Source organism: Diplotaxodon limnothrissa, linkage group LG2, assembly GCF_057381915.1.
Source record: "Diplotaxodon limnothrissa isolate DT_005_m linkage group LG2, D_limnothrissa_male_GT1.1, whole genome shotgun sequence".
NCBI classification, from domain to species: domain Eukaryota; kingdom Metazoa; phylum Chordata; class Actinopteri; order Cichliformes; family Cichlidae; genus Diplotaxodon; species Diplotaxodon limnothrissa.
The window spans coordinates 14,962,733-14,986,700 of record NC_140597.1 but is presented as its reverse complement, the minus strand read 5'-3'; the positions used below and the strand labels follow the sequence as shown (position 1 = coordinate 14,986,700).

The following is a 23,968-nucleotide window of genomic DNA, read 5'->3' as shown; positions in this document are numbered from 1 at the left end:
ACCAAATCACAGGATGACACGAGGAAGCAAAACTAAGGCACAAGGAACACTATCAAAATAAAGGAAGTGAGATCACTAAACACAGACGTGAACGTAACACAAACTCATCACATGAGGATGGAACACAGGGAGGGATTCACATCTAAAGCAGCTAAGAAAAAACTGAATCCGCTAAAGATCCAACAATAACCATTACCAGGAATCAAAAAAATATTTAAATAAGAAACAGGCAGTGAAAAAAAAAAGTGCTGCTCTGACTGTTGCTGATTTACTCTCATGCACATCAGCCAATTACACAGAAGCGCCCTTAAGAAGAAGGTCGTTCCCACCTGAGTTGTCTGTCCTTGCAGACGGCCACCATGACCAACAGGTTTCCAAAGATGCTCATCAGCATGACCAGAGACAGGAAGCAGATCAGGGCCATCCGCTTTGGCATGCTATCGCTGCAGGGAGATAAAACAACACCATGTCAGTTTAAGTCTAAAAGCCTGCTAGGATTCTGAACTGAGAGGATTCTGTCACATTTCAGGCGCCTTACAGTAAAAGAAGTTAGCCAGGGTGGTCTCTGCCTGCGTAGCTACCCTTGGAAAACACTGCTGTAATGTTTATTGATATTTGCAAAGGTGTCAGAACTCGTCAGGCAGGATACAGAGAGGCTGTCAGCTCTCATTTTATGTGAGAGAGAGTTAAAACTGCAGAGTGACCCCTCATGTGGCATTTATTACAGACAATATTACAATCTTTCTTTCATCAGCCTGCACCACGCGGTGGAGCAACAAGAAATCAGCCCTGCTCCCTGCTTGCGTCGGCTCATTAAGTTCAGCCTCTGGAGCTAGTCATTAGCTGTAAAAGCTTCATTCAGGTAAAGATGGATTTACCTGTTCTTGTTTGGTGTCTCTGGCTAAGAGGATGTCACTGAAAACATTCAGATGCAAATGAGATTTATTTCCATCTCCAAGGTAGCTTGCTGAACCCGAACAAGCAGCCAGGTGCAGCAGTGATGATATCCTGTGTATTTAAAAGCAGAGGTCTCTTCCTCTGCTGCACTGATTGCTTCCACCTACATAAGCACTCGGAGAGGCTTCAGGATGCATGGATACGTTTCACAACAACAAAAAGAGACTCGGGAGTCACAGCGAGGAATAAACTCCCCTGCAGGTAAAACAGTATGGAGCAGAAGCTGAGAGCCAGAAGCATCTGCACACTCAGAAACAAAGGTGGACACATTTATGCTGTACCTATCTGATCAGTTTGAATCGTCACCAAAGTTCGCAGCAGACATTTTGTCATTTGGGTTTGATAAATGAGCGTGAAAGAAGCACTGAAACCAATGCAGTGCAATCGTCTTCTGTGAAACCATTCATCTGCACAACACTGCTGCAGGTCGAGAGGAGGCGTAAAACGGGCATTTCACAGGTCACGTGACCCTTCTTCAGCTTTAAGTGGTCCCTGTGAGCGCCCCCTGCTCGAATCACGGACACTATGTGTGATCATGTTTCATGGTGATGATTCGACGCTCTTAAAACAAGAATCAGTGACGACGTGGTGCTTCCAGCTAGCTTTAAACAGAACCTCTGAACATGACCTGCTGCCAACCAGGTGATCAGTTCAGCACCAGTTACCATGGTAATCTAGCCAGGTAAAAAGAGAAACCCTTTAAGAAGCAGAAAGCTCACACAGCTCAGTAATACACTAGTCTGGCTTTGTAGCACAGGATAGTCGAATGAAGATCAACAAACCAAAGTGTGAGTGCATCCTATCGAGCAGAAGCAAAATAAATAAAGTCTGCAGCAGCAGGTGACCAATCAGAAACCTGCACAGGTGTACCAACCGCATGGGATTTTACAAAGAAAGAGATAAAACTGTCATGAATCGCTGTGCGGCAGGCAGGAGAAGGACCCAGGATGCAGACTCACAGACACGGGGATAAACTTAAAGAACACAGCTTTAATGCTGGCACGGCAGAATACAGGAAATACAGAACTAACTGGGAAAAAGTAAACTAACATTCGCAGGAAGGCACAGGAAGATCCACACAACATAAGGGACGACGTCACGCTGAACAGAGGGAGACGCAGACAGAAATACACAGAGGGTTAACGAGGAAAGTGGGAACACACGGGGAACACAGGTGACACTGATAATCATAACGAGACAGGGCGGGGTGAACTGAACATGACATGTACGGGCGTGAGAGTCACAAAGTAAACAGGAAGTGCACAGAGGTTCAGACAGGAGGAGAGAGAGCACGGGGAAAACACAGACATAACGGGCTGGGGAAACATGAAACAACCACAAAGGGAGACGAGGGCTCATAAATACATAGAGGGCACACAGGGGGAAGAGAGAGCACGGGGAGAACTTAGACATAATGGGCAGGGGAAACATGGAATAAAACATAAGGAGAGACGAGGGCTCACAGATACACAGAGGGGCACACAGGGGGTAAAAGCCATGAAGGGAAAACACTTAGGGAACAACACAACAGGGCAACTCAGAAAACATGGCCTAAGCAAGGAACAAAATACAAACATACAAGGAAACTAAGAACACTGGGCCAACATGGCCCAGGACCATGACAAAAACAGAGAATTCAGTCTGAAAGTAATAAAAACAGCGACACAGAAGGTCTAAAAGCCTCCAGGCCCTTCTAGCTATGTGCAGCCCACAGGACCACACAGGGATCTGATGCTAACGTCCTGGTTAGAGATCCTCAGAGGTCCCGAGTCTGCCCCCGCTGCGTCAAAGCCCTTTTAGTAACAAAGGGGCCTAAATCAAAGTGCTTTCAGTGTTTGGCGGATTCATGCTATTCATGGCAGAGGTGCTCATGTCCTGGCTCCAGCGTCGCTGCTGCACCTCAAAGCTGTGCTCTGATTTTCTATATCAACTTTCATACACAGCCTGTTTGAAAGACCCCATTTCCACCTCCTGGGGTCGAGCTGTGCTGAGCCTGAGACACAAAAAGGTCAAAGCAGGCGAACGATCTTTGTATAATCCACAGAAACCCGGACACAAATCACTTCTCTCCAAAACACAACAAACAGCATTTACTGAGGTTAAACTGTCATCATCAGGAGCATAAACACAAAAACACACTCGCCTGTTTGACAAAGCTCATCTTCCAGCGATAACCGAGACGTCTTTGGTCATAGATACAGAACTGACATGTTGCGTATTCAGTATCCAACATGGGGAATATGATATGATAAATAATACAGGCTAAAACTGCAGGCGTTGCATTTTCGCCCCCGCACGCGTATAACCTCTAGAAAATGTCTCGGGTCCAGCCAGCGTGAGTTATGAATCGAAGCTCCTGGAGCCACTTCTGTGGTTTGAGAGATCTCAGAAAGCGACTCTTTAAACTCACACTTGTTTGACATCGGTAATGCATCACAGCAATCCTTCTGAGGTTTGCTGTCTCTCTCACAGCTCACAGCCTGGCGGGGAGGTGGGAAAACACAATGAACGACAGCGACTGACATGGCTGGGCGGGCAACATCTCCCCACATGAGAAAATGCAAATTTCTACAGGAGAAAGTGACGTTTAGAGATGTTTATCTGTGGCTTTTATGTACTGTCCACATTATTGGTAACATGCAAACATGAGCCTCTGTGCTGAATTCAGAAACCTGTCCCCGTCTGCCAAATGATTTCCCTCTCAGCATCCGAGGTTCAAAGGCAAAGTGATAGTGTGCAAATGAGGCTTGTTCTTTGATCCGTGATGCCAGTGCACTAATCAGATCAAACGGGAACGCTGACTTCTCAACAGAAGCATCGTTACCAAGAAATAATCAAGAGGCTTCACAATAATCCTTCACGTCAAGTTTGTCACGTACACCTTTCCCCTAAATGAGACATTGATACGCTCATTATGGCAGTATCACCTGGCTTCTAACATGGCGACAGGTACGAAAGTCGCTGTGCAAATATTGGCTTTGGTGAGAGAGTCTCGGCTCATTTTGCTTTTATAATTAATGGATCAGCTGCAGAAGCTAGAGCAGTGCTGGGTGCACACACTTACTGATCATTAGCTAGAGTCATGTTCACTCGCTACAACTGCTGGTGGTCTGCTCCTTAATGAACAATTAGGCCACACCGTCCGATGAAAAGGATTTTATTTAGGATTTAAACTCCACTGTCAAAACCTTAAACACAAACTTCCACAGCAAACTTTCAGCGAACTGACGCTTTGACACTTAAACTAAGAGGTTCAACATTTCCAAGCACAACACTGTTGTTGTTCATAGTTTTTTTCTAAAGTGGGAGTAAAGTTTGAGTAAATCATATGACGATCCACCTGTCACCAGGTTTACAGCTGTTCTCACACAGAGCTCGCTCCATAAAAAAGGGACGGTGCAGCAATCACATTAGCACATTAGGACACACACCTGACCCATACCTGGGGATACACACACAGCTGAGGACAGCCTGCTCTTGAAGCCATTATTTTAAAAAGTGACAGTGAAGTGCAGCTAATCCAACAGATGGATGAAATATGTGATAACCCTGTGATATTTATACCGTGCTGATAGGAGCATGTCTTGTTCATGTCTTGAACTTGTTCAAGGTCAGCACGGGACCACACTCAATACTGTTTAGTCTCTGAGTCTGAACCCAAGAGGACGTCTGTGTAGGTTCTCAGTGTTCCAGGTCAAGGTAGCATGAAGAAAACTGCACTTCTTCAGGTTTGTCAGGCCCTTTCAGCTCTCATCCAAGTGGCTTCTGCAGTTCTAAAGGCTGATGTCCCGCCTATTTAACCCTAACGCCCAACCCCAATCAGTGTGTGGAGTGGTTGTTCTGTTCTGTCTGATGGAACATTGGTTCTCGCCTGAGCATCTTCGCTGATTTAATAAATGCACAGTTTGGACAAACACGTGTTTTCAGTGGTCACATGATGATGGGGGACATCAAGGTGACAACACCAGTAAGGGTTAAATAGCCATCACTGTCCATCAGTTTTTAGGATGGACGACGTCTTCAGGATGAGAAGCAAGAATGAAGGCCAGCTGCTGGGAGGCAAACACACATCAGGACACCTGCATCTGTGTCTTGTTTGGGACTGTGACTACACACCTGACAGAAGGCTACACCCCAGCATCACACACAGTAACCCGGCTCCTGATCACTCGTCAAAACGCGCTTAATTAAGCTGTGACTTCTTCAGATTGAGTGTAATGTCTCATCCAAGTACGTTATAAGGTAAAGGGTTTGGAAAGAACACAGCCGACGTCCTTTGAAAGCAAATGTGCTTAAAAACAGACGGCAAAGGCAGGAATTTCCTCTGCTGCTCCTCAACGATTCTGCAGACGTACAAAAAGGGCTTTCTGCTGTTGAAGAAGAGAGACTGAGAAAGACAAACAGAGAAGCTGTGGAGCAGTGGGTTTGAAGGATGAAAGACATCAGGTAACGTGAACTTTGACCTGAGTTAAGCTGGGTAATGCTGGGTATGCTAGGTAATCAGCACAGAGCAGCCTCAATTAGGAGCTCAGAGGGGACAGATGAGCGGGGAAATACCTCCATCATCCATGACCGAACATCTGGTTTCTCTTACTCCTCGTGAAGACTAAATGCACATAAATAATGTTTTTGCACATTCTTGGCTCTGAGCTTGATATTCTCAGTTGGTCTGACTCTGGTGAGTGACAGCTGGAGAGCCAAACCTTTGAAATATGAACACACACGTATAAAAAAAATTCTTTTACAGCTATAGGGGATACCATATCATGTGGCTGAACTAAATGAGCTGTCACTGATTGGCTGCATGAGGCTGACTGTTAGTGAGAGCTGGACTGAGCTCTCAGAAGTCTTCACTGAGGTCCTCTCAGAGCTGAAGCTGCCCGACTCTTACTGTGTCAAGCAATGCCACGTGACAGCGTGCACGGGATCTGTCGAGTCAACTGAGGTGGGCCGACAGAACCGGTTCAGAGATTGTTTTGTTAGTTCCACCTGCTCGCAGTCATTTCCCCTCCTCACCACCTGACCGCAGCTGATGCAATCAAATCTGCAGAAATGCCACAGGGTGTGGTGACGCAGCTCGTCTACACAGCATAAAAACACACCAAAACCTTTTTTTCTGTTCTCTGTGCCACACATTTACACAATATTAAAGAGAGCATTTACAAAATATTATCAACAAATAAAATGAACAAAGAATCTGAGTGGGGCTGAGTGCACAGTGGTCTCTGAAGTGCAGCAGCCAGGCTTGATGCATCATTTAAATGCTTCTCTAGAAAGTTCATGTTCATCTGAGGACACAGTGTCAGGAAACAAGCTAAATTTATTTCTGGGTGAGACATCCAGCGGGACTCTGAGGTCTCTGTCAGAGAGATGAAAATTAAAGATGGAGGGAGCAGGAAGTCCTGGCCACATCCACGGGGAATTTCAGAGAAGAAGAAGAAGGGAGACGTGAGAACATGTGAATCAGTGATTTCATCTCCAAACTGAACTTCCTCCAGAGACACGGCGCTCTGGCTTTGACAAATTTCCACGATGACGATGCTCGCGGTGCATTAGCGGCTGTGCAAACAATAGACACTGATCATCTGAACCGAGATACCTGAAATGATTATCACTTATTTAGACTTTCAGCTCATTCATTTTCATTACTTTTAGGTTTTCCTCCATGTCAGGATGTGAGATCTTTATTTTAATCAGAGTTCACCAAAATCTACTCAATAACTTTCCTTTAAAAATAAAGAAACTGTTTTTAATGAGTTTTTAAAGAGCTTAATGACTGAGATCTTAGTAGTGACCATCGCTGGCAACAACGGCGGAAATACTCTCAAGAATCGGTCAAGCGGCATTTGCCTCCCTGGTGGGAGCCGTATCTTCATTATTTGCCTCTCCATTGATTTGTTGGTCCTTCGGGCGTCCATGGTACTGATAAAATCTGTCTAAGTTTCAGAAGCCCTGATTCATCGATTGTCCGGTTTTCTTTTTTCAGCTTTCACAGCTATAGGTGAGCATAGAGAAAATAAAACTGTACTACAGCCTTTTTTATTTTATTGGCCGAGAAACGTCCTTAGATTCGAAGACTTTATCAGATGACTTCATCATTGCTTTAGCCATTGCGATTCTTCTTTGGCAATAATGATAATTGTTGATGAATAATCACTGGATAATGATCTCACTGATAATTAAAAATTTATCATTAAAATAAAGTTCTTGACCTCTCATTGTCATCTATGTGGAAGCTGCCATCTTTGTAGTTTTCAGTCGTCAGGATTTTGGTTTCAGACATACATATTCCCATGTTCTGGCTTTCTCGTTAAACAGTGCAAAGTTGCGGCTCAGCCCAAATTTAATCAGGAGTTAGTCCTTTACAGCAGGCTCCTAAAAATAATTCTTCTTTAACATCATCTAAACATACCATGCTCCTCTGAGAGCGCTGTCTCTAAAAGCATATTGTTTCACATTATTTTATTATAACAGTGAGAAAAAGACTCCATTGTCTGCTCTCAAATGCCATTTCAGCCTCACACCCCACCCTGTCCATCCAAACCCGTTTTCTCTGTTCTGCTCATCCAAGCGTGGCCACAAGTTTACGCACACACACAAGAAGAGTGTGTAAACAGCGAGGATGGCCTCCAATTTCCAACCAACAGCTGCCTGTGTGCTGCTCAGTCAGGGTCTGATAGCGGCGATCTCTCCGCTGGACTCGAGATTATTTTCTTTGCTCTGATGGGTCTTTTAAGTGTGGCTGCAGCTGCTGAGGTTTACTTCTGAACGACAGGTTTTGGTTTCTGAGTTGTGAGACCGAAGATTGGGCCTAATTAAGTTCTGTTATCTTTACCTCACCAATGAAACGCGTTTAAAGCATAAAGGAGTGCAGACGAGAAGCAGCAGAAAGGTAGGAAACACAATGTGCTTTCCAAGCGCGGCTGTCAGAGCTGAAAGCGCGGTGAAGTGTTTGTGACAGATCCGGCAGCCTCAGCTGGGGGCTATTCCCGTATATGCAGACAGACGAACATTGTAAGTGACAGACAGTCAAGTGTGACAGCAAAGAACTTCCTTTATTACATTTTTGTTTTCTTTATAGTCATGAGGGGCTCAAACCGGTTAATTAGGGAAAATTCTGGTTTTATGACACCCCATCGCTTCATATGGCCGCCCTGAGCTTGGTTCATCCTGGAGGTTTCTTCCTGTTTAAAGGGAGTTTTTCCTTCCCGCTGTCGCCAACGTGCTTGCTCATAGGGGGTCATGTGATTGTTAAGTTTTTTTTCTCTTGTATGTATTATTGTAGGGTCTGCCTTACAATATAAAGTGAGATATATAAAGAATGAGATCACAGATACAAGCAGCAGATGTAAGATGAGCACTTTGCTCATTTGGAAGGAGCTCAGAGCTGATACTGGTGTTTTGGACATGACTGGTACTGGCTTGGGAACACCTCAGTGTCCCCTGAGAAGAAGTGAAGTAAGTGGCCAGAGGATGGATATACAGATGGGTGGAAGTATGTATTGACAGATGGATGGGTGAATGTTAGACACGTTAGAAGGACAACCTTGGTCTTATACAAATCTGTGGTTGGTTTAGGATTGTAAAGACCAAAGCACCTGTTTTAATGAACGAGAAGCCAGAAACTCCAGCATGTTCCACTGATGAGCATCTCGCAGTTTGTCAATAACACTTGTCATTTACATAATTTCATCACTGCTGTTCCTGAGAATCCATGTTGCTCTGTGCTGGAGCCTCACAAATGGATGGAGACCTTCATATTGTTGATGTTTTATCAGATTTTAAGCTCATTTTGCATTTATTTCAGCCCACTTATTTCAACTGCTGAGACTGGTGTGTGTTTCTGCTACAAATAAAAAAAAAAAAACACCAGTCTGTCGCAGGGCCCAGAATGAAAGCACTAATATATATTTATAATAATCAGTTTCTATTGTCTGTGATCAGAAACCTGAAGCACTGAAATAAAAGAAGCGCGGTGACGACCTGACTGCACCTGACATTTACAGCGATGCATCATCAGGATATTTCTGGCTGTGATGATGGGTGATAGCGGCACAGAGTTCAGTGGATTGTTTGCACAGATAAATTAAGCTCCTCCAAGCTTTCTGAGTGTCGCTAACATCGTGATTGGAAATGTCAAGTAACTCTGTCAAGTGTTTCAGCTGCAGAGCTGCAGAGCAGAGAAATACATTGTTTCAGTCATCACAGTTTGCTACACAGAATTTCAGTTTCAGAAAATCGAAAAGGTTTGAAGGTGTCTGACTGAATACTGTTTATAATCAGACCCAGTGGAGAACTTTGAGATAAATTTTCCTCACAAAACAGATAAAAACCACGAAAAACAGGAACAATTTAAGATTCCACAGGAGAAAAAAACACCACCTGAATCAGACGAACTGCAGAACACACAAGAGAAGCAAACACCATCATGATCACTGCAATCATTCAGACACACACACACACACACACACACACACACACACACACACACACACACACACACACACACACACACACAGGTTTATTTGTCTCGATCATGCAGAAACACCCTTCCTTAAAAATCCTCCTCGTGTGTGTTCACACATCTATTCACATCTTTCCCAACGGCGCACCTTTAATCAGCACAATGGCAGTCGTCCACTTCAACACTGTTTTTAAAGCTAGACCGAATTTACACTGAAAATCCCTCCAGTTCATTTAAAAGGGAGTAGGGCTACAAATGAAAGGTCATTTTAAATTCAACTTCCAGGCGCTTTGAAATCCAAACTGTTCCTCAACAACAACTGGTCTCATCATGTATCCTGAACACGTCTCCCCAAGGCTGCGTGCCGTCCACTAACGCCATTCTTTTAGGCTTCGAGCAAAATTTTTAGCCAACTGCGTCGCAGTGCTGCCTGCGCTCATTTTCCTCGGCTCATATGCGATGCAGCATCAGTGCTTTCACGTCAGGTTCAGCAATTGGACTGACAGATGACTGGCAGGAGCTCTCTTTGCAGAAACACCAGGACGGGGACCAATGCTTGACTTTGTAATTCATGCTCTGAAACCGGACAGGCATGAAAGCTGTTTGGAAAGATTGACAACTTGCACAGAAATTGGTCTTAGTTCAAGGCGGTTACTCATGCTCAGGTTCAATAAAGCTTGATCAATTTTAGGCATGCAAAGAGACAAATGGCCTCTGAGATCAAAATTTGCTGACTGTCCAAACCCACAGTCTGGCTGTGACTCCGTCGCCTCCATGCACACGTAGACTATCCAGCTTTGAAACAATTTTAAGCCAATTGGCTCCTACAGTACGTGCTGGACCACCCGGAGACTTGGTATGTTCTCTGTTAGAAAAACCAAAACCTCCAAACCTCCTGCAGATGAGCCTGCCTGTAACCATAGTAACAGTAGTTTGGCCTGTTGCTGTGATTCTGACAGCAGACCTCTGATTAGCAGCCCATGTTTCAGGTACGTCTGCTGCTTTTGTCCACCGGCAACTCTGAAAAATGCACTCATACACAGAAGAAAGTGTGTTCAGATGTCTTTGACAGTAATTAGACATGTCAGACTAACAATCAGTTTGTAAACTCATGCGTTGGTCTCTGACAATGAAGCTCTGTTTGGAGCACTTTTCTACAGCACTTTGTACAACATGGCTCATTTACACATTCACGCTCTGAGAGCAGCTCTGGGTTCCTTCTTGCCCGAGGGTACTTTGGCATGCAGACTGGAGCAGCCAGGGATGGAACAACCCACCTTCAGTAGATGACCTGCTGAGCTCCAGTAGCTCCAGTAGCTCCTTTTCTACCTTTGGATCTGTATGAAGTCATGAGGGACAGCCAATCAGAAGAACGTTGGTTTGAAGTGGGAGGAGCTTGCTCCAGACAGAGAATGAGAGGCCCTTTCACAACAAATATTTCAATTTTTAACAATGGTCGGATAATTTGACTGCCATCATTGATTACAGTCCTCTGACATGCTGTAACACATGCACTGCCGTTATATTAACCTGACGGTCCTGACGCATCGTACACAACTAAAAGAAGTGTGCCTTGCCCTCATGCACCTGTTTTCATGATGATGACTCATCATCTGTTACTGCTTCACTGACCGGTAGAGCTGCCAAAGCTTTAAATAATGCAGAGAAAGAAGCTAAATTAAGAGAAAAGTCCAGGTCTGTTTTTAATTGAATGATCAATCAACACTAATGTGATAAATTTTGTAATTACTGAATATAGTTGATGTAAAACTTCACTTAAGCCTTGTGAAATCACAGATGTGAGTTTCATAAATGGGTTATAAATTAGAAGTACCTTCGAAAAATCCAGTTTGCTGGAAATAATAGAGGATATTTTCAGTGTAATAATATAATCAAGGGCCAAGAATAACTGAGCACATTTCACAGCCATAAAGCTCGTCTAAAGTCGGAGGATGATTGCCTGAACATAATGCAATGACGTGGTCTGCCTGAATGGGATAGGTAATGATGTGTGACCAACGGAGGAGGCAGAGAAGGACAATAAGAGTCCACGAACCAACCCAACATCAGAATAGAAAAGGCCCACACAGTCTGTGTGAAATCTGCCTGGAGATAGAAACGGTCAGGAGGCCTGGGACGCCCACTCTGTGTGATTATGTTAAGACATCATCACTACTGAGTCCTTCTCAATGAATCCTCTGCTTTCCCCGGTGGGGAAGGGTTAATTTGGCCCCGGATAAATGAAAGCGCAACACAGACTGCATGCAGACACAGCCGAGCAGCAGTCCAGATTAATGGCATCGGTAACGAGGTCCGTTTTCTCCTGAACTTCCTGGGTGTGATGAGTTTAGCAGCTCTGGTGCCACTGGCTACACCTCTTTATTTTGCTAAGCAATACTGGCTCCAAAGTGAAGGTTTGATTGGGTAATCAGACCAGTGTCATGTGTGCAGGAATGTGGACCCGAAACCTTTATTTAGGCAAAGAAAGAGTCCACAGATATAAACAGAAGACACACTGGAGATAAAAACTGCTGGGAAATAATAACAGACATCACAAAGAGCAAGGCGAGAGCTGGAGCTCTGAATATACAAAAGCTGATTGGGCTAACACGTTAACACCGGTGTGGACAATCGCCACAGCGAGGAAATAAAACTGAAGACGGTAAAGTGAGGAGCAATAATTAACAGAGAAGTGCAGACTAACCTAAGCATGGCAGGAAACACAGAGGGAATACACAAAGGTGAAAATCGAGACCACAAACAAACAGACATTCATTTAAACAGAAGCCCACGAATATAAAATACTGGTTAAAAGAGCCAGGACCACGACAAGCAGACGACATGAATTAACTATGAGGAGTTCTCCCTGGGCAGCCGTGATGGTGGGAGTGAACCAGTCTCAGTCACTGTGGGAACCCACAAAATAAAAAGAGTGAAAAAGATTAACACAGGTGGAAAACTTCACCTTAGGCAGGCGTTCACGTAGTCATTTCTACTGTAAAACAAACCAAAATACCTTCAAATAAATCCTCAGTGGCTCACTTCGACAACCTCTTTCTGATCACAGAGCAAATCTCTGGACACTCCATGGTTTTGGTTTAAACATGAAAAGTGCCTTCAGGTTTGCACTTACTTCATAAAATGTCTTAAAACAGAAAAGCATCTCCGTAAAACTCTGTTTTCATTCAGCACAAATGTTAATATTATCAGTGAGTTTACTTCACTGTCAGCAGCACAGTGAAACAAACCAGACTGAGCTCTAAATAACTTCCTCCTTTCAGCTGCAAGTAAGATAAACCTACCAAATGTAGGTCGCCAAAGGTCACGTGTTACAAAATGCACTTTTAAATAAGTAAGAACACAGAGACCATTTCAGACTGAGTCACAGTCCTGAACTAAGGCATCAGCTCCCCACCATAATAAGAGTCACTGACTAATTCAAACGTTGTGTGATTCAAACTCAAATTAGTGACAGAGCAGCATGAGCCATCAGTCAGCCGTCAGTGCTAATGTGGAATAAAAAGCCCTGCAAGTCATTTCAGGCTAATTGTCTCATAACGATTTCCCGAAGGTGCGAGGCGTGATTCTGGCAGCTTCCCACATAAACGCATCCCAAAGGCGAGGAAACAGGCTTCAGGCAATCAAATATGAGCTCAGCTACTTTACATCAGCTGGTTTGGTAGGCCGTTTCCTCCCAATTATCAATCATTCATTGGCCTCTTCTTGCAGGCCATCTGGAAATGGGTTGCACCTGGGGCCAGGTCTAAGCTGATGTTACCACATGTGACCCATCGCACGTCCTCGTCTCCGCCCACAGACCGGGTGAAGGGGTGAGGACGCCCTGACAGGTATGCCAGGAAGGAAGGAACAGGAAGTGTGTAAGTCCTAAAGTTTTAGATTCAAAGCTTTAGCTGACCGTGTGATTGAAAGGAGAACAAATGGCTCCTCAGACAGTGGAGCGTGGGACAGACTGAATCCATGAATTATTCCACCAAACACGGCATAAGGAGACTCTGGGACAAAGTGAGGCTTTATGGTAATGTACCGGTACACGATGATAATGCCCACATCATCATGCTGATGTTTACCAGGTTCAGTGTTAACCCTGTTCACCGTTTCAGTTTAGGGTGTGACATCACCAAGGGCCTTGTGGACTGTAAGATGTGGGCTGTCATCATTTTAGGAGTCATAAAACTTGTTTTTTGAAGTGGGATAGTGGAGCGCATGGATGGAGAAAACAAACGGAGTTGAGCTCCATTTTTGGAGAGTGGGAAAGTGATCGTTGTCAGCACCAACTTGTCAGAGGAGCTGTGGTTCTTCGCGCTCTCATGTCTGCTTATTTTTCACAAAAAAAACCAAAGGAAGTTCTCCATGCTGCTCCGACCTGCCAGCTTTCTCGGAAACTGGCATATAAAGTGTTTACCTTGGAGGCGTGGTGTAACGGTAAGGTTCAAATCAGGACTTCTGGTATAAAAAAATATATATATATCCAGAGGTTTTATTTTGGTGCCTCAGAGGTTTGTGTAGGTTCTCACAAATATATAATATAAAATTATGCAACACTGAAAAGAATTCCCTTCTAATGGTGAGCAGCCAACAGCCAAGTTCTCATAACAGGAACACACAGCAGACTCAGTATAATGTACTCAGCGTGCCACGTGATGATACGTGCGGCAGAATTCTTGAAGCATCTTATTTACATACTGACAGAGTGATGATAACACTTTCTTAGTAATAAACTGCATCCATCTGCTGAAGGCTCCTGGCAAAGTTCAAACTGGCGACAGTCGCAGTCAAACACCGGGTTGGGTTGCCAGGCAACATGTTTTGACCAAGTGTACATGAGCCTGATTTTGTTTGGTCCACCAGCAGAGAGATGCCCACAGACCAGCCTGGCGATTAAAGTCACCCACAGAAGACTTTGAGTCACAGAAGGTGTGGAATCATATCCGAGTGTCGCTTAAATGTTGAGCATGTGTCCCGACATGATGGTGAAACAGAAAATCAGGAAAAGATACTGCATGATCTACTAAAACAATACTGTGCTAGCGTTTAATGACTCTGGCTCCCCTGCACTGAAGCAAAGGAGTTTGCAGTACGTTTGCAGCGCTCCGAGTTATTTACTACCTCTGACAACTAACTGACTGACTGTCACTGACTGTTTACTTATCATAAAAAGTGTAATTGGGAGTCACAGCTTGGGCATGTAACACGGTCAGTTTATGCTGAAAGCACAACAATTATCCACAACTGTGCAACTACACAAAACTTCAAAATGTCATTTTAAAGGACTTATTTATGAAAATTATTATTTGTAATGAAAAATAAATTTCTCTTCTAACATGCAGAGAAGGGTTGAAATTTGTAATTAATATGCAGCACGCACACACACACACACACACACACACACACACACACACACACACACACACACACACACACACACACACACACACACACTTTCAGGTCTTTACTTGTTTTGAAGCACATGTGAGGGGAGACGTTCAAAACACTCACTGCGGAAGATTAAGGTGGAAGCTTCTTTGTTTCTGTCTCCAGGAAAGTACCTGACATTACCAATGCAGTTATGGGTGTAGTGATATTCCCACCCTTTACTATTTTTTGACAGTTTTATGAGTTTATAAAGTAAAAGCGTACCTCTTGGAAATTCCCAGCTGACTTCCCAGCTGTTTCATGTTCAGCTGTTGTGCTCGTTCATTGTTACATGGTTTGCATTCAGGCACAATACTGAGAATATTGTGGGTCATACTCAAAACCCAACATATGAGGGAGATGAGAAACTTAGAGAGAGAGAAAACCATCCACAACTTATGTTTTGTTTTGTTGATGTGGACAAATATGAGTAGAATTAAACAGCAGTCAAATTAACTTGAACATTAAACACATAATATTAGATCAGTCGATATGCAGATGACACATTATTGTTTCTACAGAATCTCCTTCATCACTTCATGGAACTTTAAATTCCCTGAACTTGTTTTATGGTTTTTTCACCCTTCCACCACCCATCCTATCATACACATCATATGCTCAGCCATCAAATATCACAATCAATCCATCTCTACCTCAGGCTCAACTGGTTAGGCTCTGACCAATCAGCTTCAATATACGCTCAGATGGACTCTGTGGATGCTAACCCATCAGATAGCACCTGGCTGCATGCAGAACAAACACCTTGAAATAACGTGAAAGTTTCAGTTCCAGTCAAACACTCAAACAGCGTCTTTGCTTCGAATCATGACACGCAGCAGCAGCAGCAGCAGCAGCAGCAGCAGCAGCAGCAGCTCTGACGGCCTGCTGGAAATTTCACTCAATCATAAACACTCCTCTCTTTTTCAAATTTAGTCTCATCTGGCAATTAGAAAGAAACTACACATGGACTAAAAAATGCTTCACACGTCTTCAACATATTATTCATATTAACATCCTGAAAAGGAGGTCATTCATAGAGTAATTTACGTTTTCTGTTCTGGACTGAACAGAGAACTGCAACTCCAATCATCCATCCAAGTAAAATCCAAAAATGCAAATACCTCAGAGCTAATCAGCATCCTGCACAGAGAAACATGACAATCTCCCAAATAAGTAACTCCTGGAGTCACAGAAACATCGATTTCATGGTGAGGAATGCAAACCTACAACTCAGACAATATAATTCACAGAGGGGGGGCTCACATCACAAAACACACCACATGACTATATCCACATAGATGGCTTTGCACATCAGCGAGTCGCCTCCCCCCCCTCTGCACCCATCCATCCGAACAAAGTTCATCATCAGCAGGAAAACTACAAGTGTGGTCAGCATGGAACGTCCACATGAGCAGTCTGACAAAGTTTTCAAATGCATCAAGGACGATGACTTAACTTACTTGACTTCCCTCTGGGCTTAATAAAATCTCTCTGATTCTGAACGTTATGCATGCGTATATGTATTAACACAGGAAAACAGACCTGAAGCATAAAAATATGCATTAAATTGTGTTTGCTGGACTGATTCCAGTGTTATAATCTATCAGTTTCGGAGAGGAAGCCTCTAAAGTAGAACAGAATGAAATTCACTGCTACTGAAACAAATTCCTGCTGATTTTTACTGCAAGACTTTGGGAGGTTGCTTTGTGTTGTAGAGGAGTCTCCTGCCTGGGGATTAATGTCTGCTGATGCTTTTTAAGTTCTGATATTGAGTGCACATAATGCCAAAGGGATTCCCAGACAGTATTCACTGAGCCCAGAGAAACTGTCAGAGTCACTGAGAAGATTAATAAAGGGGAGACATAAATAGAAAGTGTCGCGAAATCGATCAATGTGGAGCAGTGTCACAAACCACGGAGGCCCCAGAAAAGTGCAATCAAACGTTGAGTTTGATTGCACAAGCAGACAGAGTAAAGAAAAAAAAAAGCAGCAGTCCCAGGACATTCTCCAGAATAGACTGAACAAATAGAGGTGATGGAGAAGAAGCAGGATAGGAGCAGCAGCTGCAGACTGCAGACTGCAGACTCTGTCCACATCTTACCTCAGTGTGACTGGCCCACATTAATCCATCATTCTGTGTCATTTCATTGGCTCAGTCCAGAGAGGCCTTCAGACTTCACCTCATGCCAAAGAAATGTGGGTAAAACTAATGTGAAACTGCTCCTTCCACCGTTTCACTCGTGCACAGAACAGCATCTTTATCGAGTATCTGAGTTCTTCAGACGACTGTGACTGCAGGAAGCAGAGCTCATTTTCTCCTTACTGTTCACACTGTGGGAAAAGTGAGTTTTCCTGATTTAGAAGAAATGATGTGATCCACATTACAGCACATTCACATGTGGCTATTTTAATGAGGAGCTGGTAACATGATAATTACTGAAGCATTTAGTTTCATGCACGGCCAACATGGTGCTAAAACTGTCACCTCACAAAGGTTAAAGACAAAATCATCTTTGCATTTGTGATGTAGTTCAAACTTTAGCAATGAAACACTTCTTTGTTGTTTTCTTAAATTATGGCTGGAATTCCCCAAATGTTAAACTCTGTCTGCTGAATTTCTTGGAGCATTTAAGTCATAAAATACTGACTGATAATATTTGTTCCTCAGAAAGGACGATGCTCCAGTGAGCATGGGGTTCTGACAGACATGTGTGACATGTTTTTCTAGTCTTGTGTTCTTGTACAGTAAATGCTGTTGCCCAAAGTCCTGATCTGGGGAAATAGCTGAAATTTGGAGAGCTGCAAATGAGACGTTCTGGAGACCTGATGCATCATCATCATCAGAGACCTGCAGCGTGCACCACTTAAGCTTTGCCAGAGTAATCAATGAAAGCTGGTGCACCTCCTACAGAGAGCACACATCCCTGCTGCTACGCAACACCCCAAAGTATGAACTTCTCGTTCCTCTGATGGACTCGAGGGAGCTGACGCTTACCCGTCGCTGCCTCAGGCAGAAGCTCTGCTCTCATGTTGAGGCCGAATATTTGTCTTGTTATTGCACGGAGCTGGATTGTACAGCGAATGGTTTATTCACCAACATTAGACTGACTATAGATTTGAAAAGATTCTTTGTGGCACAGGTGGACAGAGACACAAATGTCCTCACTGCCAAAGCTCTTTAACTACTGTCCACCCCGTGACCCAACAGCTAGAGATCCTCCTTCAGCAGCAGTAACTCACAGTGATGGTTCCTGTGTGACGTCATCAGTCTCTCTCATCGCTGTGCAGGAGTTTTGGTCCGCTCTTCTTCACAGTGTAGCTTCAGCTCTTTGAGTTTTGCAACATTTATTCATGCACATGCTGAGGCCTGGACTTTGGACCACTAGACCCCACATGGGGCGATTGTGGCTCAAGAGTTGGCAGTTCGTCTTGTAATCGGAAGGTTGCTGGTTTGACAGTCTCGGTCGGACCGAGGCTGGGCAAGACACTTCACCTGTTGTCTACTGGTGGTGGTCAGAGGGCCCGGTGGCGCCAGTGTCCGGCAGCCTCACCTCTGTCAGTTCGCCCCAGGGTAGCTGTGGCTACAATGTAGCTTGCCATCACCAGTGTGTGAATGTGTGTGTGTGTGAATAGGTGAATGACTGAATGTAGTGTAAAGCGCTTTGGTGTCCTTAGGGACTAAGTAAAGCGCTATACAAAATGCAGGCCATTTACCATTTATTCACTGCAGCAGCTCCGTTCTTTCCTGTTTCAGCCGTTCTAGTGGAGATGTGCTGCTGAGCTTGGATCTTTGTTCGGGTTGGTCCGAGCTTTAGCTGTGGGACAGACGGCCTCACGCTGACTCTAGAATACTTGGTGCACTCAGGTCATCATCCCTCCACCGCCGTGCTGCCGTTCTTTTGGAGACAGACACTTTCTTCTGCAGCCCTTCAAACCAACCGCAACTTTCTTCTTTACACCAGTTCAGCACTTTGTTTTGTTGGTGTGTTCTGACATGCTCGTGTCCTCTCTGTTGCTTAGTTACCTGATTCCCCCCCCCCCCCCCCGTGTGTGTGTGTGTATTGCAGGTTATCTAGTATCTTTGTTTAACAGCTCAGTTCAGAGCACTCTCATTTCTCAGAGTGGAACTAAACTAATTAAATAATAATAAATTATCTTGCAAAAGGAAAAAGTTCAACGTTCAACAGATTTTTTTTGTTTGACTGCTGCAACATCTCAACATGTCAAACACTGGTTTTACCCAGTGCCACATAGCCAGGGGATAATGCAGTACTGTTACTGTATTGTTACAGTATCAATCAGAGAATTCATAAGAATAAAAACATAATTCATGCATTTATTAGAGAAGTTCTCGTGCTACAAATACAGCCTCGGCATTAATTTTTGGCCTTTTGAGATTCTACATAAATCAATATCATACTGTCATCTTAAAAGCATGCTACGGTCTGTGTTGAATCAGCTTTAAGCTCCACCTTTTCACCCACTTCTCGATCTGGTTGGAGCAAGATCGCGGAGCTTCTCTGCGAGCTTCCATGCCCACTCAGCTGCCGTCGAGCTGACAGACACCAAAATACCAAAGAGACGGCAGCGAGCAGCAAACCTGTGCCGCTGTGGTGGATCAGAGCCTGACGTGCTCATGTCCAACCTTTGTGTTTGATTATTAATAAACCACAATGAAGGCAGGCAGCTTTTTCCTACACAGACACACACCATGTTGGATTATTACCTCTAGTCTGACCTCCTTGTAGGGCTTGAATGATTTCTTCATTAATGGTAATCCCTTTATATCTGCATGTGCATATCTACAGGTTTATGAATCTATGTGTAATGTTTTGTTTCACAAGCAGTCAAAGTTCCCCAATATTTTTTTGACTCCTCTGTTGCTTTATGTCCACAGGATGAATATTATAATGAAGGAAGGACAAAGAAAGGAATCACCCGCTGAGCCGCTCACATAACTAATATTAACTATGGCTGCTTTGACACCACAGGAACTTAGGTCCTCTCTAAAGGACACTCCAGATGGATCTGACGACATGGTCCTGCAGCTGAAGGACAACTGTCTTCGTTACTATGCAGCACTTAAGCAAATATTAAATCAAGCTGAACAATTAGAATTGACTGGAGGTCAAAACAGCTGTTCTTTCCACCACTCAGGACACGTTATTTGCCTTTCAAATTCATCACTTTGAAAAACTGGCACACACCGAGCACAAAAAGCTTTCAGAAGGAGGGAATGAAAACACATTCAGACATTAATAAATCATAAAAAACCCACCAAATCAGACAATCTTTTATTTCTGGTCAGGAAACACATCGTCAGTGTGCCTCTCACACATATTCACTCAAAATCCCACAAAAGCCAGACTTTATAAAGTTTTCTGTGCAAGTTGACATCAGCTTTCTAAAATCACAATCACAAGAGGAGATAAGGGGAGCCGATCGCTTTGAAGGCAAACTTTAAAATGAACTAGAGAAGAAGAAGCAGTTATGAAAACACTGCAGGCGTAACAGCAGGAAGCCACTGGTCTTCTTTCCAGATGTACGAGTCGTCACACATTTCATTTTTTTTTGTCTTTTATCTAAAGTGAATGAGTCTCGTCCACTAAATGTTCTTACACTTTATGCAAAATCACCATCAGATTCGGGACATGACTGATCGCAAACAAGCGGGCTCGTGCTTGCCGTCCACACACCATCACACCTGCATTTCTCTAAATGAGGAAACAGGTTTATGTTCAGGTGAAGGGCAGAGAGCAGTGACGATGTTGGAAGACTATCATGAAATTCAGACTGAAGAAACTTAACTTTCCAAATCAGAGAGACATTGGGGATGAAATCACACAGATAATAAATATTTTAAAAAGAGAGAAAAACTTGAACATCAAAGCTGATGTGAATAAAAGAGTGTAAGACACGGACACGGAGCAGGGGATCTGTCAGACAGGAGACAAAAATCCAGATGTTTCACAGTCAACAGTTTGTAATGGAAGACAAGATCGTGTTTATCAAGATTTAACTAAACTCAACTTTTCCTACAAAAACTAAATGATTGGTATTATTAGGAGTAGCAGTAATAGTAGTAGTAGTAGGATGAGGAGGAGGAGGAGGAAGAGTATTAGTAGTAGTATTAGGAGTGATGTTGGATTTATAAGTGTAAAGAACTTTTCTCTGACTGTCAGACCTTTGTACTTTCTCGACGTGTTTGTAAAGTGTGAACACATTCACATATAGAAACAGTGATGAATGTGTGAAACATACAGGAGCAGCACACAGATCTGTGCACAGCTTTAATGCAGCGTGACGGGCAGTGCAGGTATGGAAGAGTGTGAATAAAGTTTGTGAGGATGGATAGCAGACGCTACGAGCAGCATGTTTCAAACCAAAGGGCGCCATTAGCCGACCAGCGGGTGAATAAACGATGGCATCAGCGCTCTGATGTGATAACAGAGGATGTGGTTTTAAATAAATTCTGGACGCCGTCTCCAGTTTCACTCTGTTCATGTAATGAAGGAGCAGGTGTCCCGTTTCTGAGAGGGCTGTCCGGAGATCACAGGTCTCTCTTTTTACTCATATCACAGGATGTTGCTGCAAACTGAAAACCTAAACCAGGTTTTAGCTGAATGTGCATCAGGACAGACTGCAGGCTCGGTTGCTGCACGCTGCGCTGTGCTAGATTCAGTTACTCCAACTCACTCTGATTCCTGGCATATAGAGAAGCGTGGCGGTAAAATTCTTGTTAAATAAGGCCGTTATAGCGTTACATACAACATCAGGCAAAAGGAGGAGCTTCCTGTCAGGTTTTTAAAAAAGAAGCCAAATGAATCATGACGGCAGGAAAGCGTGCACTCATGTTTCACAGCTCTGACTTTAAACTGTGCCTGATACCGACCTCATCATGTCACAGTGTGGCTCCTCTTCCAGCACATCAGAGTAACTTATTTATTTGAACTGCTGATCTTGAATCTGCAGCTGTGTGGAAACAATTTCCATCCCAACTTGTGCAAATCTGCAGTTCTCCTTCTGAGAGTTCCTCAGATTCCTCGAGCAGGCTAACGAGCTTCAAAGAGAAACTACCAGCTGGACTCAGTCATGCTCATTATCAAGAAGTTAACAGGCCTTAAAGTCACTGCAGAGCTGTGTATGGGTGTATGTCTATGTTTGACCCTGTGTGGATTAAATCCTAAATAAACACAATTTGATGACAAAAGTCATTAAAGATGTGTGCTGCACCATCACTCCACCCTGGGAACACCCACCCAGGTCCACGATGAGTTGATGGAACCTCTGGTTATAACTGTACAGTGGGGCAAAAAAGTATTTAGTCAGCCACCGATTGTGCAAGTTCCCCCACTTAAAATGATGACAGAGGTCAGTAATTTGCACCAGAGGTACACTTCAACTGTGAGAGACAAAATGTGAAAAAAAATCCATGAATTCACATGGTAGGATTTGTAAAGAATTTATTCATAAATTAGGGTGGAAAATAAGTATTTGGTCACCTCAAACAAGGAAAATCTCTGGCTCTCACAGACCTGTAACGTCCTCTGTAAGAAGCTTTTCTGTCCCCCACTCGTTACCTGTATGAATGGCACCTGTTTGAACTCATCATCTGTATAAAAGACACCTGTCCACAGCCTCAAACAGTCAGACTCCAAACTCCGCCATGGCCAAGACCAAAGAGTTTTCGAAGGACACCAGGAAAAGTATTGTAGACCTGCACCAGACTGGGAAGAGTGAATCTACAATAGGCAAGCAGCTTGGTGTGAAAAAATCAACTGTGGGAGCAATCATCAGAAAATGGAAGACATACAAGACCACTGATAATCTCCCTCGATCTGGGGCTCCACGCAAGATCTCATCCCGTGGGGTCAAAATGATCATGAGAACGGTGAGCAAAGATCCCAGAACCACACGGGGGGACCTGGTGAATGACCTGCAGAGAGCTGGGACCAAAGTAACAAAGGTCACCATCAGTAACACACTACAACGGCAGGGAATCAAATCCCGCAGTGCCAGACGTGTTCCGCTGCTGAAGCCAGTGCATGTCCAGGCCCGTCTGAAGTTTGCCAGAGAGCACATGGATGATACAGCAGAGGATTGGGAGAATGTCATGTGGTCAGATGAAACCAAAGTAGAACTTTTTGGTATAAACTCAACTCGTCATGTTTGGAGGAAGAAGAATACTGAGTTGCATCCCAAGAACACCATACCTACTGTGAAGCATGGGGGTGGAAACATCATGCTATGGGGCTGTTTTTCTGCCAAGGGGACAGGACGACTGATCCATGTTAAGGACAGAATGAATGGGGCCATGTATCGTGAGATTTTGAGCCAAAACCTCCTTCCATCAGTGAGAACTTTGAAGATGAAACGAGGCTGGGTCTTCCAACATGACAATGATCCAAAACACACCGCCCGGGCAACAAAGGAGTGGCTCCGTAAGAAGCATTTGAAAGTCCTGGAGTGGCCTAGCCAGTCTCCAGACCTCAACCCCATAGAAAATCTGTGGCGGGAGTTGAAAGTCCGTGTTGCTCGGCGACAGCCCCAAAACATCACTGCTCTCGAGAAGATCTGCATGGAGGAATGGGCCAAAATACCAGCTACTGTGTGTGCAAACCTGGTAAAGACCTACAGTAAACGTTTGACCTCTGTTATTGCCAACAAAGGTTATGTTACAAAGTATTGAGTTGTATTTTTGTTATTGACCAAATACTTATTTTCCACCCTGATTTACGAATAAATCCTTTACAAATCCTACCATGTGGATTCATGGATTTTTTTTTCACATTCTGTCTCTCACAGTTGAAGTGTACCTCTGGTGCAAATTACTGACCTCTGTCATCATTTTAGGTGGGGGAACTTGCACAATCGGTGGCTGACTAAATACTTTTTTGCCCCACTGTATATACATATTACTGCCTGCTGAAAGCTACAACGCTGAGAGACTGCAGTCACATAGATTTGTATGAAGCTAAACACAAAGAAATGAGAGAAAAACACGGATCAGCTTTGGTCACATAAAGAAAACAGCTGATAGGAAAATGATCAGCTTCAGCAGCAGCAGTTCGTTACCTTCGGTGCTGGTCGGGTACAGCGGAGGTTTTACTGAGC

At 43.9% G+C, this 23,968-nt stretch overlaps 1 protein-coding gene across 1 annotated transcript in view; it reads right to left on the bottom strand.

Annotated features, from left to right (window-relative positions):
* Window positions 1–23,968, bottom strand: part of htr4 (5-hydroxytryptamine receptor 4) — a 195,408-nt gene that overhangs the window by 102,946 nt on the left and 68,494 nt on the right. Inside the window, exon 3 of the mRNA XM_085360912.1 lies at window positions 330–443. Within this exon, the coding sequence (XP_085217038.1) occupies window positions 330–443 (114 nt within the window). The remainder of the gene's footprint in view (window positions 1–329; window positions 444–23,968) is intronic.